At 53.0% G+C, this 17,865-nt stretch overlaps 1 protein-coding gene across 1 annotated transcript; it reads right to left on the bottom strand.

The window, feature by feature from the left end:
* Window positions 1–226: 226 nt before the first annotated feature.
* LOC149809827 (uncharacterized) lies at window positions 227–1,060 on the bottom strand. Its single transcript, XM_089994593.1, has one exon. It carries the CDS (start codon window positions 1,058–1,060, stop codon window positions 227–229), a length of 834 nt encoding a protein of 277 aa, XP_089850719.1.
* Between the last annotated feature and the right edge of the window lie 16,805 nt (window positions 1,061–17,865).

Genomic DNA, 17,865 nt, shown 5'->3' with positions numbered 1-17,865 from the left:
TGGCTGTCTCGCCCGCCATCAACGCCGCCTTCTTTGGACTGGCATACCTCATTTCATTTCTTTTCTTTAGCAACACTGCCGCGGCTACTTTTAAATTGTAAGTGGCGGAAGATGGCCTGTGAGATTTTTTGGATATGTAAACATGGGTACTCAATACAAAAAGCCGAACAGTTGGAAACAAATCATGACAATGCCCAAATGGCGACGCGGTCACGCGCAGATTTGCTCACACAAACCCAAACATCTTCATGTCCATGGCAAACTGCATCGCCAACGAGTACCCAGTCGTCTCGTTCAAATAGTTCAGCGCCACAACATCAGGCGCCAGGCAGGGATGCACAAGCTCCGGCTCCACCTCGGAACATGTATGATTACCCATGGGGTTCTCGTATGGCATGTCCACGCGGTCGATCTCTCCCCGGAACCTCCGAGCAATCAGCCCCTGAATCTCGCGCCAGTCCTTGTTTATCCGCTCCGTCCTGCCAATGTAGTCAACTAAGCTGTCGCCATTCGGCGTGAACGTGCTGTGCGCCTGCTGCACAAGGTGCTCCCCAGGCCAGTGATCCACCCAGTCGGCGCGCTCCTCAGGGTTCGGGCTTAGATGCGCCAGTTCATGCCATGTGCAGCAACGCTGCTCCACGCACATCCCTTGCATTCGGCCAACGTCGCGTGAGAAGTCTGCAAATGAGATGCTGCACTGCTCGCCGGGGGTGCCGTCCGGCCGCCGGATCCGGAAGAGGTTCTTAAACATGTTGTACGCGCTGATGATGCGCGCGATGGGATTGCGCACGACCGTGAACACGAAGTACTCCATCCACATTTCATCCGTGATCTCATTCGCACGCATGAGCGCAAACTCGCGCGAGCTGCACGACCGTCTTCCCTTCCGCCGGGCTGGGCTGCAGTAGGTGCGCTTGATGGCCTCCTTGGTCGACGACGACGACGCCTTGTAGTGCCGCACCCAGATGAATTTGTACTTGTGCGAAACCCAGAGCTGCAGAACAAACCAAGCTGGTGATGGGGGTGGCAACGCCCTTTTGCAACTTATATACCAGACCATCGATGTTGTCAGGTGGACAGAATGTTTCATGCCTGACTAAGCGTCTTGCGCACACAACCTGTGCATCCACCATGTTTAAACTACGAACGTATGATCCTATCAAGCCTGTCATTCAGATGATTCAGATGACACATGATGGGCCAAAGTACCGATTGACATACTAACAGTGCTTTGCAACACACTGCCCTCTCGGGTGGCGTATCTTGTCTGGTTTGTTTTCTTTCTGATAAACACTGCGTGATACGCCTGGCAGCGTATTAGTAATGATGACTCACGATAACTGTGTAAGCTATCTGAATCTGCACTGAAGTATCGGGGTTCGACTCTCCGGGATCGCAAGTACGCTAACTTACTATTGTCATGATCATCAGACAGCACCACATCACTATACGAGCCGTTATTAGTCATGCACTAGTAGCGAAGGCGTATCACTGCGTGCATTGGCGTACCCTTGTTTGGTCATAGATAGGCACACCGGCTGACCCCAGCGCCCGTCGAGTCTCTTCATCTGGCTTGATGAAATTGATAGCCGACGACAGCGCAGCCCGTTTTTTAATGCGGCCATGCAGTGGCGCTGCCGCGCACACGAGGTTGTCATCGTAGGCAAAGTTATTGCTTACTGCCTGCCGCGAGTCTTTCCAGACCTTGATGACGTCGTCCGTGCTGAATCTTGAACCTGCCGCAAGCGACGCAAGGCTCAGCCAGCATAGCAACGCACGCATGTTTGTGTCACTGAAGTAGTTTCCCTCAAGGGAAAGGGACATCAGTCGGGAAAGGCCTCTCCAGATGCCCCTACATGCATACATCAACTGGGAACCACCTTGCTGATAGCCTCCGTGCAGCGTTTCTTAGGCTTCTGGAAAGCTTACTGTGCATGTGCACATCGCTGTCAGGCCAATTGCACCACCCTGGCCTCGTGCTTTCTCATGCATGCAGAGACTTTGGAGTGGGCTTCATGCCAATCAGCCATCACTAGTTGTTGGCGTGATGGAATGCATCGGGCTACATGATCAGTCCGGTAGCCGGCGGCACATCACACCGAACGCATTGTCCTGATTGCTCATGTGTTGTTACGGCTGATGAAGATGCCACTGATGAAGCATGCAACTTTCGCATGTTGTTGCACTGCAGAACGTCATGCGCCTCCATTGCGACTGCTATTGATTGACTGGTTTCATGATGTTGCAGTGCGCGTGCTATCAACGGCAGAAATGGCAAGAAAGCTGGTGGCTGTGCGGAAGGCTGAATCCTAGTGGGCACCTGAAGACAGCCGAATGTGGGAAGAACACTGTCTGCAGTTCCTACAACACCTACTATCCCCTACTTCGTCGCCCCCACACACAGAAGCAATAGGGCTGCGTCGCAAGCATTCGCTAAGGGCCACCGCTTATTCCTTGCAGTGACCCCAGAGTCTGTGTCTGCGTTGCCTGATTTTGCAACTTTTGGTGACGTGCCTGTGTTTGATTTCTGCCCACGCACTGGAGACAATTTGTCGGGTGAACTTGATGCTTGTTTTTGGGATTCGCTTGTGCGGCACATGCCGCCTGTCCCCCAGGTTTCCCCTGGGATGAGGCCGAAGCCCCATGAGTACGTCCCCCTCGCAAACGGCGGGGGAGGCATGGAGTGATAACCGATTGGTTGATTGCTTGATTTATCCCTCCCGCCTCAACTGAAACAAGTTTGGTGTGAATTCGATGAACTTGTGTATAAAAGCTACGAGAAGGCGTGAAGTACACGCCTCGAAGCTTGTGGTTGCGATGACAGGTAGTGTGTCTTACCGGACGGGCTTGCTGTTGCCATGGAAACAGGTAAAGCATGCCATTGCGCCCACCTGCGTGCCTCGTGCGGGAGACGGTGCTGCGTTGACAAAACGAGCGCAGGAACAACTGGCCGACCTCAACAATTGTGGCACAAGGGCTTCCCGCTGTCACATGAGACGTTCAGACCTATGAAAATGCAGGTGCTCGACACCCTGGCAATAGCTCCTCGGCCAACGTTGTGAAGTGGTCTACACCTATGTCACGTACAGGTGAGTCGATCACCAGCAAGTTGCCTGGACGTAGAATCGGCAGCTATGGGGGCAATGCTGCGATGTGACTCAATATCGGTTGTCGAGCTTGGCAATAACACAGAGGTGAAGACCCCTCTCTTACAGTGCTTCCAAGTATTTGAATTCGCGAGTCGCCTGCCCACATGGCAAGCGACACCCTGTGTCATGGCACAAATGAATCAAAAGGTCCTAATTCCGATGCTGTGTGCATTTTTGTTGCCAAGGGCGTGGAGAATTGCAATTAATCAGCCAAGGATGCCAGGCCCGCCATGACGCATGACGCATAGGGATGCAACAGGGACTCCACCAACCAGCCAACGCCACTGGACCTGTGAGACGAGCGTGTGCATAGTGAATTGAAACCGTACCGTGTTTCAAATGTGGTTGAATCCGTCCTAGACTTGAGGTTCTTTACCAACGAATGCTGTCTTTCCAGTGCATGTGTGAGCGATTCCAACCTTGCTGCGCATTGACAAGCCACCACCGGAACCAATTATCACTGCAACATAGAGTGCGTAGTGCTGGGTCATCCTCTCGACTGGGCTGTATCGTCAGCACGTATCCGTACGGGAGTGTACACGCGTGTACACAATGCAACCGGCAACATCATTGCAAGATCATAACAAGAAATTAACATTTTGAACATTATCAGGCTTTCGCACAACCTTGCATGGTGGCTAAATCTGTTAACATGAACGTCTTTGGGACTTTGCTGAATGCGACCACGCTGAATGCAGTATCAAGAGATAAGTGTTCTTGAAGGAACCTGGAGTCAACCGTTACTTGGTGTTCATTTCTGGCTTTCACTGCTGCGACCACGTTGCACGCTTACGATGTCCACACATTCTGGATGGTGGCAAGGCGTTTGCCTTCCAGCATCAGCCTCCCTGATGGCTGCGTGTGTGGAACTCGAGATAGAATGTGCCCGAAGCTATCGCCGATAGTATCGGCGATAGGCGCAGGCGCATGGTCGAGCTATCGTCGATAGCTTGAGGTGAGAGCCTAGAGAGGTAACTCTGAAACAAAACAAAATCAGTACGCCAGCCCAGAATAGGTGCGTTCACAATGGGCGAGACAGGAGCTCAGGTTTAGAGGTATTTTTAAACATGAGCTCCCCTTGAATGTTCAAGACTTCTCATAAAATTTACCAAGGCACCTCTAGCTAGCTATCTATAGAAAAGTGAAACCATGTATCGAGTTGTGTTGAGCTCACAGGTATACGTAGACACAGGCACTTAGGCAAGCTCACTGGCAGTAACTACTGGTCCGACCAAACTGCTACAACGTATCATGCCTGGTATGTTGTCCCAGCCTATGCCAATGGCCACGCCATGCCACAAACGATCGCGTGGCATTGTCATCGAGGGCTACATGAAACCAAACAGCCGCATGTCCATCGCAAACTGGTGCGCCAGCGCAAACGCCGTCGACGCGTTCAAAATGCCCATCGCCACAACGTCCGGCGTCAGGCAGGGGTGCTGAAGCGCCGGCGCCAGCTCAACTTCGGAGTGATTCCCTTTTGGGTTCTCGTACGGCATGTCGTTCACAGTGGGCACGTTGCCAGCGTTCCGCTCCGAGATGATTTCTTGGATCTCCCGCCAGTCGCTGTCGACGTGCTCGGTCCGTCCAACAAAGTCAACGATGGACTTGCCCTCGGGCGTGAACACCGCATGCGCCTGCTGCATGATGTGAGTGCTTGGGAAGGGCTTCACCCACATGTACTGCATCGGCGTCCCCGGCCTCTTGCTCTCCATCCATGTACAGCATTGCTCCTCGTCGCAGATGCGTTGCAGCTTGCCGACATCGCGTACAAAGTCCGAGAAGCTGATGATGCAGTACGCGCCGGGCGTTCCGTCTGGAAGCTTCCGCCGCAGATACTTCCGGAACATGTTGTACGCGCTGAGCAGCCGCGCAACCGGGTTGCGCACGACCGTAAACACGAAGTACTCCTTCCACATCTCGTCCGTGATCTCGTCCTCGAACATCAGTGTGTAGACGCTGGGGTCGCAGATGGTGACGCCACGGCGGGATGTGGCCTGACAGTAGGTCTCTCGGATCGCAGTTTTCGTGGATGTCGAAGACGACTTGGGGTGGCGGATCCAGATGAACTTGTACTTGTGTGAGACGTAGATCTGCACTGACAGGTTGTTGGTCATTTCTTTTCTCATCTGGGCTGTCTGTGCATGCAGATGCATTGCCAACTACTGTTGGCAACGCTCCATCAAGGCTGTCAAGTTCTAGCTCTCCGGAGCCATGAAGCATTGTAAACGACTGTTGGCCATGCGCCATCAAGGCTGTTGAGTTCCAGCTCGACGGAGCACGATGGATTCCAGTGCCTCCCTTGGATTGCGAGTCCACCCTCACAGTTTCATGGCCCCAGGTGAGTCGCGGATGCATAATCGATCGCCTTACAAGGGTCCAGTCTCAGGATTTTCCCAACCTATGCCTCAGGTGATGGTAGCGGTAGCACTGATTCCCAAGTAGAGCTTGCTGACTGCATGCAGCAGGCGTGCCCGTTGGGCTGGAAATTTTGGTGGAAGTCTTGAACCTTGCAGAGCGCATAACCACACCCGAACGTTGTCGCTGTTCCCCCCTTGATCCTGCAGCTGACGGGCCCAGCTGCCGCTGCCCTAATGCTCCGCGTGGGTTGCCAGTTCGTTCGTCCTCAGAGGTGTTGCGAACACGTGTGGTACTTGGATTGCCAACGTCCTTGTGGATGTGTAGAGTTGAAAACATTCTATTCTGAGCATACCCCTCAAATGCTTGCAAAGAATGTGCGTTGTATCTTTCTCGGTCTGTATCCCCGAAAATGCATGATTTTATTGCTGTCCGAAGAGCCCTTTTGGGCGAAACTGGTTGCGGTTGGCTAGTGAAACCACACGTTTCTCCCACCCTGTTACAAGCATTTCTGCGGCAGAAATGGCGGTCGAGCTTACCATACTAGCCTCAAAAAATAGATAAAACACATCCCTATTTCTTGACCAAAAAGAAATCTGGAGATTTGGGATGACAGTCCAAACAGCCGAACTATTTAGCGGCAGTACGGCATGTGTACAGGCCTAAAAGTGTGTCTAGCAGCACTGCGGGTGACCGTACCCGCTTCGGCCCGTAGATTGGCACGCCAGCGGTTTGCAGCGCGGTGAGTGCGGTTTGGTTGGGGTTGAAGAGGCTCGCGACCGACGAAAACTCCGCATTCTTGCGCACCCTACCGTGCACTTTGGCGCCTCGGCACACAATGCTGTCCGAGTACCTCCACCGAGCCTCCACCACGCGCTGTGAGCTGCCCAATGCTCGAATCACGTCGTCGACGTCGTATGACCACGCAGCCGCCAGCGCGGCCCAGCTGATTAGCCACGCCAGCGCACGCATCTTCCCTGAGTCACTGCTGACATTGCTGAGTCACGGACATGTTCTTCTGCACCACCAATTTGCTCGACCTGTACGCACCAAAATCAAACTCAATTGGGAATCACGCCAACGCCCGCTTGACAACACAAACGGCGGCCCATCGAGCCGAACCAGAGGGCTTCGGCCTCATGTCTTGATTCGGCGGGCTGCATCGAGGGAGCAGATATCGATAGACGCTGAACAATCACCACCCATACAGCATCGCCATGCGTGTGCGCTTGGGTAGCAAGATGTGATCGAGACAGGAGCATCAGCGTGTCAACATGGGGGCAATATTGATGGCGCCAACGCACTAGGTAACTTCAAAGTTCACTGCGGAAAGCCCTGTGGACATAACAACACACACTCACTCAAACCCCCTTCCACATCTGCAAAGGTCTTCAAACCCCGTCACCCCACACAAATACCCCACCATTACATTATGGCTGTGGACTGTTTTCATTGTAGGGATAAAGCGCAAGACTGGAACACTACCTTTGGAAGTGCCTTCATTCTGAGTGCCCACAATTAATTACTCCATTCTCCACATTTGGTCCACTCCCAACATACCTAGCTCTCCAAATGAATGTCGATCGGGTTTGTGTATGGGAGCAGCATCTAGACTGTAACTTCACGAGAATGCTTTCCAAACCGGCAGCATGGTTGTGAGCTGAGAGAAATCTCGTTGTACAAGGTGGACAACTTGTGGTGCCACAGACTTGTGTCAAAATGGAGGCGTCGTGGTGCTCACGCCTCATTCCCAACCAAATCGGGTGTGCGAATGCTTTTGTCACAAAGATCATACAGAGATGATACAGATCAACCAGCTCCCCCTTACCTTGCATTTGAACCCATGTCCAATATTCTGACAAGCCAAAGCACACATCAGGACACAATTTGAAAGCATTTCCTTTGGATTACAAATAGTCATATGTGATGCACTCTTGTTGCTGACTCGACGCCTGGGCAATGCGGATGCTGGTTCGAGAGCGGAAGTTTAACTCCCTGACCAACCCTGAGCTCCAGGGGACGGTATAGGCTGTATCGAGGCTTTGGCGAGGGCTATCTGTGCAAGATGTAGTAAAGTGTACTCCACCCGTTGAAGTGCATGGGTTCATGTGTGTTGCCTTCAACCGTATTCCATGCGTGGGTGCGTAACGACTTCAAACTATGTGTTCCGAAATGATCTCACGACAGCTGGCAACGCGGGATGACAGAAAGCACTGTAAATAGCACCTCAGCGACTGTTCGTATTTATGTCTCGACAATTGGCATTTAATAAAAGCGGTCGGTTTGGAAACCGATGGTCGGAACGGAGGGAAGGCATCCAAGCACACAACATCTACCCTATTGGGCATGTTCCCTGTCAAACCTGCGCAGCATGTATATATTGACACAATGGTGCATTCATTTTTCAATCTGCTTGCTCGTGATTCAATCATCCAGTTGCGCCAGGAGAAATCATACCCGTACCTTTCCTAGCTATGGCCCACTTACAATTCGGACATGGAGCTCAGAAAGCGGATGCCACTGCATTCATTAAAGACCTCGATACTGGACACCGCACACGTACGATAGACTACTGGTGCTGAGATTCCTGGGTTGGACAGTTGGCGACGTTGTGCACAGCAAACCATTGGGATACAGGCGAAACCCACTCGATGCCAGGCGTGCAAACTTTTACACGTACTATGCTTGCGAACTAAGGCAATCGTATCGACCGTCCCTACATCACAGGACTACTGTCTGACAGTCTGTCCACTGATGCTGATGGATGTGTGAACATGACGCACCGAGCATTCCTATCCAAATTATTGATGAGGGCTGAGAGGAGAAGTTCCACGCAGTGCGGATAGCAGGTTGCCTAAAATTCACTTTCAATCGAACTTATTGCGTCTTGGGGTGCCACAATGCGTTGTCAAGGGCCTTGGTCTCCCTCGCTGGTGTCCACTGTCTGCCAGCCGTGGCTGTCCCGCCCGTCAACGCCGCCCTTACCAGCTGACAAGTGATACATCCCAAGGCTTTTCCACTTTTCTAAACAGGGAAGGCACGCCTGTAAGCTTAAATCGGCGTATGCGAACGGGCCTGTCGGCTCGCAATGAGGCTGTGTCAACACGATTTCTACCTAAGTTGCATATGAATTCGGGAAGTTTTCGAATCCGCAGAGTAGCGTGATAGCCTTCGCGCACAAGGGACACATTTGTTGTCAAGCTATTCAAGGTTTGCGTGTTTTGCCTGTGCAGATCCAGGCGTAATTTGTTCGGCACCACTCGGGATGACCCCGCGATTCGTGGGTGGGCAGTCGACCCAGCTTGGCGGAAACGGCATTTGCAAGTCGGCGGCCCTCGATTGCCAACACGTTTCAGACAAATCACACACAATGTCTTGGTAAGCCCCTCTCGCCATCGTACGGCACATTAATATCAGTCTCACCAGGGGTATGTTTGGGTAGGTGACTTCCAGACCATCAGTTCTGCGGTGCGCATGGACGACATGCCAACATGGTATTGCGTGCTCGTCCGTTGGTCACGTGCAGCTGCCGCATTGCCCGCCAAGCGCCCGCCAAGCTTGCAGATCTGAGGCTTTGGCTGGATGCACCACCGAGATGTCGAGGACGGTGAGTCCGTCCTCCAAGGCGACCGCATGTCTCTGCGGGTTTGTCGCGCAAGATCAGCTCTGGCTGTCTCCATTTCTTTTCCATCCTTTTTCAATATTTCTCTGTACTCCAATGCCCTCTTTCCGACTCAAATAATTGTGTCACGACATAGATTTGTGAACGCCGCTTTCTGTGGGCTGGCATATCTCTTTGCGTTTCATTTTCTCCGTGGCATTGTGCCCCATGAATAATTTTGTGTGCGTGGTGGAAGAGCTCTGCAAGCTATTAGTCCGTTTGAAATGGTCCCGACAAGGTCGTGATAGAATATGGTGCTTCAGCCAGGTTTTGACCACTGCCGCAAGCTCGTACACGGAAAGTTTCATTATGCCTGGGATTGCCAAACTCGATCAGAACTCCGAAGAACACCACTGGGCCGTTACAAACTTCTCACATTCAAAGCCTTCACGACCTGAAGCTGATGTTCAGATGTTCCTTGATATGTGCAGGCAAGCAACCCATGAGATCATTGACTTTTGAGCGTTCCGCATCGCTGTAACCTGCTTGCGAAAGTGTCAAATGCGTCAGGAAAGGGAAGTTCTCTTTCTCCACCGAATCTAGCAGCAATGCGACCCTCTCGGGGGCCAAATGAAGCATCAAGCTGGTGAGAGCCGGGCAAGCATGCAGGGCGCCAAGCAGCGGGCGCATCACAAGAAAGCGGTTCTCGCAGGTAAGCTCCAGAGCAGTAACCTTTCCATACTGCGGAAGCACATTGCAAAACGTCGACTCCCATGATGCAGTGGGCTCGAGACGGAGAATCAGGCGCAGCGAACTCAGATGACGGAGCTTTGGCAGGCACTGTAACATCTCCATCTCCGTGGCCGTAATGCCAACGAGGGCCAAGTCGCTCAGCATCGAGGCCTCAACAAATGAAGCCGCAATCGCCCTAGCCGGCCTCCGTGAGATCGAAGAGTTCAAGGGACAGCGCGCTGAGCTGCCGCATGCGTGGCAACTGATCCGCAAACTGCTCTTCCCATTCGGGAGACACCCTCCCCATCAAGCTGAACGAGCGCAGGCGTGTGCAAATACTCAAGCCTGGTAGAGCCTTGAAGCGTGCAGCCCATGCGCTGCCGATCATGAAGAGTGAGAGCGATTCCAGCTGAGGCAGAGCTGCAAAGTGGTTCACCCAAGAGCAGGTTCTCGCTCTCACAGTCAGAGACCGCAGCGTACTCACGCGGGACAGATTGTTGGCGATCAGGCCCCCCGGGTCGGTGATGCCAAGTCTCTCTATACACAGCTCTTTCAACGCGGGCATTGTCGTCAACGCTTCAGCGAATGCCGCCAGCCCTTCACCAGACGGTGAGCCCTCTGCGCCCCAGGACCCATTCAAGCGCAGGCTGGTGAGCTCGCTACAAGAGGGCAATGCTGCCCAGAAGAATGCGGGTGCAAACTCACGCCGACGCGTGCTCAGGAACAGCTGCTTCAGGGCCGTACAGTGCGGCAGGGCAGCTGAGATGGCTCGATCCCCAGCCGCCGTCTCCACACCTTGGCCTCCCAGAAACTCAAGCTCCAAGTGTGTCAGTGAGGTGGACAGCGCGAGTCGCTCGATGATGCGTGCGAGGGGCGCTTGGGGAATGTCCACGGAGTACTGCTCTGTGTCACGTTCGCTCCAGTTCCTGCCCACAGGCACTTTGCGAAACGGGCCTCTGTTGCGGGCTGTTGAGTAGATGAGAGCCTCGAAGAGCCGACACACCTGACCGCAAGAGGATCGGCGCCAGCTGCTTTCTCGGGTCCCGGATGGCACACGCGCCAAGATGTGCTCTACCAAGTCGGCGCTCAGACTGTGGATAGAGTACCCCTCCCCCGCACCTGCATAAATTAGGAACAGTCTGTTCCTGATTTCTGTTCAACAGATGGGAGAGCATCGATGCAATAGGCCGACAACATGGCTTCTTTTGTCACCGCTCCACACAGGTACCACACAGACCCAAGAATTCAGCGGAATATCTGGCATATTTTATGACACTATTCACGCCATGTTCGCCGAAAGCAACAGCTTGCTGCCATGTGTGCAAAGGGGTGTGCCAGGGAATTTGAAACGCACTTGGGGGAGGGTTGGTGCCCCATCTGGCTCGAAGCCGATCCAGCAACCGCTTGTGCGCTAGCTTCAGCATCGACACCTTGTACCCTGCCGCATCCTGGAAGCGCGCTGCCCATGCTTGGTCCACGAATTTGTCGACCTGCCTCGATTTCTTCTTCGAAGCTGCCCGCAGATGCGCGTTTTCCCTGAGCAAGGCATCGTTTTGTTGCCGTACGTCCATGACCTCCATTTGAAATGTGCAGGCAGGCAGGTCCAGGGATCCTCCTTGTTTGAGACACTGATGTCGGGGTCGTCCGGGTGTGCTGCTCCGATTGGAGGCGCCTAGTGACAGGGAACGCTGTTCGTGCCCACACGCCTTGGTCAAGCTGACGACATCAAAGACTGATGCATGAATGCCTTTCACACTTCAAGAGGAGCATATCTTGTAATATCGAGATACAAGACCTCTGAAGGTTCACCTGGAGGCATGTACCCCACGTATAAGTGCCCCTCGCAGGCTTCCATTGTTCTTGACTTTCATGAGGCTGCGATGAGAACATCTGCATAGGTGCAGTGCGTTGCAAAGGACAAAAGGTGCTATCCGTCAACGAGGCAATGCGCCTTGTTAATTCTGTCAAGCCGTTCTTTCGTTGGGTTGTTCGGCTTGCCAGCAATTTGCGCACCTCGCCGAGATTTTCGGACGACCCAGCTAGCAAAATCATGCTGCAATTGACAGCAAAAACTGTGAAGTATGTCTTTGAAAACGAAACTGAAAATCAAAACCTGTGGCTTCTGTTCAGATGGGTGCACATGTGCATGTTTTGTGCTATCAATACAAGCAGAGTTTGAATGCGCAACTCACAGGTGACCCGTAAGCCTGTCGATACCGATGTTATCCCATCTCCCACCGCACTTTCGACCTGAACATGAAACACGCGACACGGATTATGAACGTGCGGCCTGAATGGGTCGCCTCTGTGTTATGGCAGAAGGCCACTACCCTGAAGTAAGCAGGTCTGTTCCCTGACTCTTTCGTGTGTACTTTCACTGACACAATGTATGCTTGGACCGAAGGAAGCTGCACAAGCTGCACTGTGCGTAATCAAATACAATGGGATGTTCTGTCGTGCGTGCGGTGGTTGCAGCACGTTTCATGGCCCATTGGCCATGGCATGCATGGCATGGCTTCAAATTGACCTGGAGATACGCAAATGACCCTGGGCCGATTCCGCTTGAATTGGCCCTTAGTTGAATTGATTCAAACGCCAAATTTGGACAACGTCCAAACAGTCCGATCGGTTATTTGCAACACGCTTTGCCAATTTCTTGAAGTACAGCTTGTAACACAGTATATTGTAACGCAGTACGATGGGTGAGGGGGTCACCTCAGGCTGAGTCATGCCCCATGGCCAAAGAAACCGAGGAAACCTACTATGACTGACGCAACCTGAGCAGCGAGATCTCGGGCCTGCACCGCGGAACCCCACAGAGGCACCCCTGAACCCTCTCATAAGCTGCCCGACCACCGGAGCGTCCCCCAGCGTGTGCCACACAGTTCTGGCCAAAGACCACATTATGACGATTTTAAAAATCTCCTCAGAGCGCGTATGCTGACAGTAAGGACGGAAGCAGACGTGAAGACCATACCCAACTCTAGCAGGCCATCCAAGTGCCTCGAGGCAACATGCAGAAAGAGGTCACCTCCGAGAGGTGCCTTCATGACTTGCTTTCTGGTGTGCTGCTGAGTCACGGCATCACCAGCACATTGAAGCAATGCCAAACCCGAGCAGTATACACTGAGATAGTCTCCGCGATTCTGGCATCGTGCGACAAAGTGCAACGAAGGGCTTTTCAGATACAAGTGCACGTGGCATTGATTGGAACTGGTTGTTCAGTGAGCAAGTCAACATGGTCCAGTGAGCACTGGACAAGAGCCACTTCCACCGTACCAGCCGCAATCTTGTACGATCAGAGTGTCATTGTGCTTGGGATATTATCCGACTTAGGCGGTATCACATAAACTACAACCAAGCCAACACAAACTTGCCGAATTCAAAGCCTTCAGAACCTGAAGCTGAAGCTCAGATGTTCATTGACATGTGCAGGCAAGCGACCCACAAGATCCTTGACCTTTGACTCTTCCACGTCACTGTAACCGCTTCGAAAGAAGGCCAAATCCTTCAGGCACGGGAGCGTCTCCACAGACTTGAGCAGCGAATCCACCCCTGCAAGATCCAAGTGAACCGCCAGGTTGTTGAGAGCCGGGCACGCAGGCAGGGCGCCAAGCAGCCTCGGACTCACAAGCGGGCGCCCATTGCCGGAGAGTTCCAGAGTAGTAAGCTTCGCGCACCGCGGAAGCACATCACACAAAGTCGAGTCCCACAGCGCAGAGACCTCCTCAGAGAGCACCAGGCTTAGCAGACTCAGACAAGAGAGCTTCGGCAGTGACTGTAACATCTCCATCCCCGTGGCTATAGGACCAACGAGCGTCAGCTCACTCAGCGTCGGCATGTTGACAAGACAAGCCGCAATCGCCCTGGCGCCGGCATCCGTCAAGTCACTCACGGCAAAGGCAATGTCTTTGAGCTGCCGCATGCGTGGCAACTGATTCGTCAAGTGCTCTTCCCATTCAGGAGACAGTGTCCCCATCAAGCTGAGCGAGCGTAGGCGTGTGCAAATACTCACGCCTGGGACAGCGTTAATGCTTACCCCGGCAGTGCCGACGATAAAGAGTGAGAGCGATTCCAGCTGAGGCAAAGCTGCGAGATGGTTCTCCCAACCGCAGGTTCGCACGCTCACGGTCAAGGACCGCAGCGTACTGATGTGGGACAGCGCGTTGGCGATCAAGCCACCCTGGTCGGTGAAGCCAAGTGTCTTCATATGAAGCAATTTCAACGCGGGCATTGCGGTCAAGGCGTCAGCGAATGCTGCCAGCCCTTCACCAGACAGTGAGAGTGCGTCCATGAAACAGGCTCAACATACCGTATCGCCGATAACTATTCAAACACGCTAATATTCAAAGTTTCTCAGAATCCCGCAAACCATTGAACTGTAGGTACAGTAAATCCGGATGAATTATGGTGATAGCCCCAAACATTAGATAGTATAATTCACTATTTTTTGACAAAAAAATTCTGGAGGTCAGAATGGAAAATTTTCAGACGGCTTCTTTGCGAGTTCGATTACATATTTTGCGGCAGTACGGTACATACCACGCACCATACGTTCCAACGGTTCCCATTGTTGAAGTAGGTCAGAATTGAGAAAGCTTCGCCAACGCCAAACACCTTGACAAGAGAGCCGAGTTGACAGCAATTTTGGTAAACCTGGGATCTCACACAAGATGATGATGATATATCTTTCTACAACACTACCGCATCCACATGGCAACTCCAAGAACTACTTGGGAATCACGATATGTGACATAACGCACCACACAAGGACAATTGGAGTTACTTGCAATATTTCCATTGATGACATCGCTTCTATGACAGCTTTGGTCGTTTAGGAAAGGCAGTTGAAGGCGCAGTACGTAAATGCATTGTCACGTCGTTGAGAAACCCAACGCGAAGGGCTATGCTCCGTTGCTTGGTCTCGCCCGTTGTACACGCCAGCAATGCAAGGCAGGGGCTCCATTGTTTTACTTGTGGAGTGGAAATGCGCCATGGGTCAGAACCAATGGCGAGCACCGGGATTGTTGAGCGCTCCAAGACAGGCATCACTAGCTAACCCCAGTGCCGTGTGTGCCTTCAGAGCAAGGGGGCCGCCAGGGAATGTGAAACGCACTTGGGGGAGGGTTGGAGCCCCATTTGGCTCGAAGCCGATCCAGCTGGTGTGCTCGCTTCAGCATCGCCACCTTGTATTCTGCTGCATCCTGGAAGCGCGCTGCCCACGCTTGCTCCACAAATTCATCGAGCTGCCCCGACTTCTCCGTTAACATCTCACACAGACGCGCGTTTTCTTTGAGCAAGGCAGCGTTTTGTTGCTGCATGTCCATGCCATACTCTTGGCAATCAGCAGGCAGGCAAGCCCATGCATCCTCCTCGTTTGAAGCGCGCATGTTGCGATGGCCCGGGTTTCCGGCGCTCATTGGTAGTGCCTGGTGACAGGACGCTCCGAGCAGGGACGCTACAGGTGCCCACGCGCCTTGGAGTGTCCTGCGACCATCCTCATGAGTCTGTACCGCGGTTGATTTTTTGGCGACTACGCGCACGGCAGTGTTGACACGCCGGCCTAACGGCTGGCGTGTTACATTCCTTTGTTTGCGGTTGTCAGCAGTGTTGACAATATGATATAGTGACGAACAGTTTTCCTTGCGTGCACGATAGAATGTCGCACAAAACCTTTGATGTCGACCTCTGATAATCTGGAGGGGATGATCTCGCGAACGCGATTAGGCCATGTCCATACGTACAACCGCGTCAAGCTGACCTGAAGTTATTTGTACGCAACGTGTCTTCACGAGAGTTGTATGCTGCAGACGATCAAGATGCGCAGGTGTGCGAGGGTCGACTTCTCAAGTCAGGAATCGTGGACTCCGTCCGTTTGCGCCTTGGCCGAATACGCATGCAGTCTGCTGCAATCAACAAGGCCATAGCTTTTGAGTAGGACACAGCTGTAGCCATTGACAGTCAGTTTGTTTTGTTTTGCAGGAGTACGAGGCACTGCCTAGACATTCAAGCTTATTACAGGAACTGTGTAGACGACGATGGTACCACTTTGGCGTACCTGGCCTGGCTAAACATCTGGAAATGGACTGTCAAGATGGCATTTGCATCTCAAAGTGCTCGAGAGAAACACACGGTCGGCACAAGGAACGGGCCGTTCAAACATAAAATTACTGCAAGCAGCTTGTACCTGTTCTCCTCCTTCACACGTCTTGAGGCGTCCACGATCTTGAAACTGTCAATTTAAGGAAGCGTTCAATGACGTGCAGGGTTGCGCGCACAGAGTATTGTTACCCCCTATTGTCCCTTGAGATAACTGTTAAGACGTAACATGGAGACGACGGGGACAATGTGAATATGAAGCCTGGGTGCATGACTTAGTGCTGCGTGCACTGCGAGAGAAGACATGACATTCTTGCAAATGACATTGGCAATGTCATTGGCTTTGTAAGGTCACGGCAGTCTATCGCTGGAGCGCTAGAACAGGAAAAGGGCTACGGCAGCCGGGCTGGCAGCCCAGAAAAGGGGGTGTAGACAAACAAAGGTATCAATATGCAAACATGCGAGGGATGCTGGTAGAGATTCGTGGGTTCAGAGCTAGGGGGTGAGGGGACGGAGCCCGTCGCAGACACTGCCGTGGGTTCCTTGTCGACGCTGACATGGCCCACGGGGTCCTTGTCGACGACAGCCCTATTCGGCCGAGCACGCAAGACCACCTCGACGTTGAGCTGATGACTGGGGAGATGGTAGGCGTTTGGAAACGTGAGCACCATGTGCAAGTATCAGCAACGACAATGACGTCAGTGTCAGAGATTCTAACCTCCACAAGGATGCAGTGCCTGCCCATGCATTCCCGCTTCGACGCTGTCCCTGGCTTGAGTCTTTGCACGCGCCTGCGCTGCTGCCTATGCATATGATGAGTTTGAGCATTTCCAGCTGAGGCAGAGCTGCAAAGTGATAACCCCAACCGCAGGTTCGAGCGCTCACATCCAGGGACCGCAGTGTACTCACGCGGGCAAGCGCGTTGGCGATCAAGCCAGCCGGGTCGTTAAAGCCGTGGGCTATCTGCAGCTCTTTTAACGCGGGCATTGCGGTCAAGGCGTCAGCGAATGCCGCCAGCCCTTCACCAGACAGTGAGCCCTCTGCGCCCCAGGACCCATCCAAGCGCAAGCTAATGAGCTCGCTACAAGAGGGCAATGCCGCCCAGAAGAATGCGGGCGCAAACTCACGCCGACGCGTGCTCAGGAACAGCTGCTTCAGGGCCGTACAGTGCGGGAGGGCAGCTGAGATGGCTCGGTCGCCAGCCCCCGTGTCCGCACCATCGCCTCCCAGAAACTCGAGCTCCAAGCGTGAGGTAGACAGTGCGAGTCGCTCGATGACGCGTGCTAGGGGCGCTTGGGGAATGTCCACGGAGTACTGATCTGTTTCGTGCTCACTCCAGTTCCTGCCCACAGGAAGTTTGATGCAATGATCGCGGTTGAAGGCTGTTGAGTAGGTTAGAGCCTTGAAGAGGCGGCACACCTGACTGCACGAGGATCGGCGCCAGCTGCTGTCTCGGGTCCCAGACGGCACACGCGCCAAGATGTGCTCTACCAAGTCGTCGCTCAGACTGTTGATGGAGCACTCCCCTGACACCGCACCTGCAAAAACAGCAGACACTAACGTTATTGCAGATTGCTGAATGTGACGCACTCTCAAGATAGGACGGCTGAGCTATTTGCGGTTCGTCATGTGCTGCATACACAGGCTAGCAAGTCATGTGATCAACGTATTAGCTAAGCCCAAGGCCAGACGTTTCCAGGGAGAAAGGTCAAAGGTCGTACGCAGTGTATCAGCACAAACAACAAGAACAGTCAGATGCCATCTCTGGAGAGCAGCTACTGAGCCGAATGCAGAGACCGCAGCCTAGAGAACAATTGATCAAGAGACGTTCCGCAACCCGGCTCCGAGCTTACATATGTACAGGTACAAAGAGCGTGATTTATTCTATATAATTTACAGGTCAACGAATTTTGATGGAGAACATGA

The sequence above is a fragment of the Nuphar pumila genome, unplaced genomic scaffold (assembly GCF_984573655.1).
Source record: "Nuphar pumila unplaced genomic scaffold, dmNupPumi1.hap1.1 HAP1_SCAFFOLD_744, whole genome shotgun sequence".
Taxonomy (NCBI): domain Eukaryota; kingdom Viridiplantae; phylum Streptophyta; class Magnoliopsida; order Nymphaeales; family Nymphaeaceae; genus Nuphar; species Nuphar pumila.
This window is presented reverse-complemented; position numbering and strand designations above follow the sequence as displayed.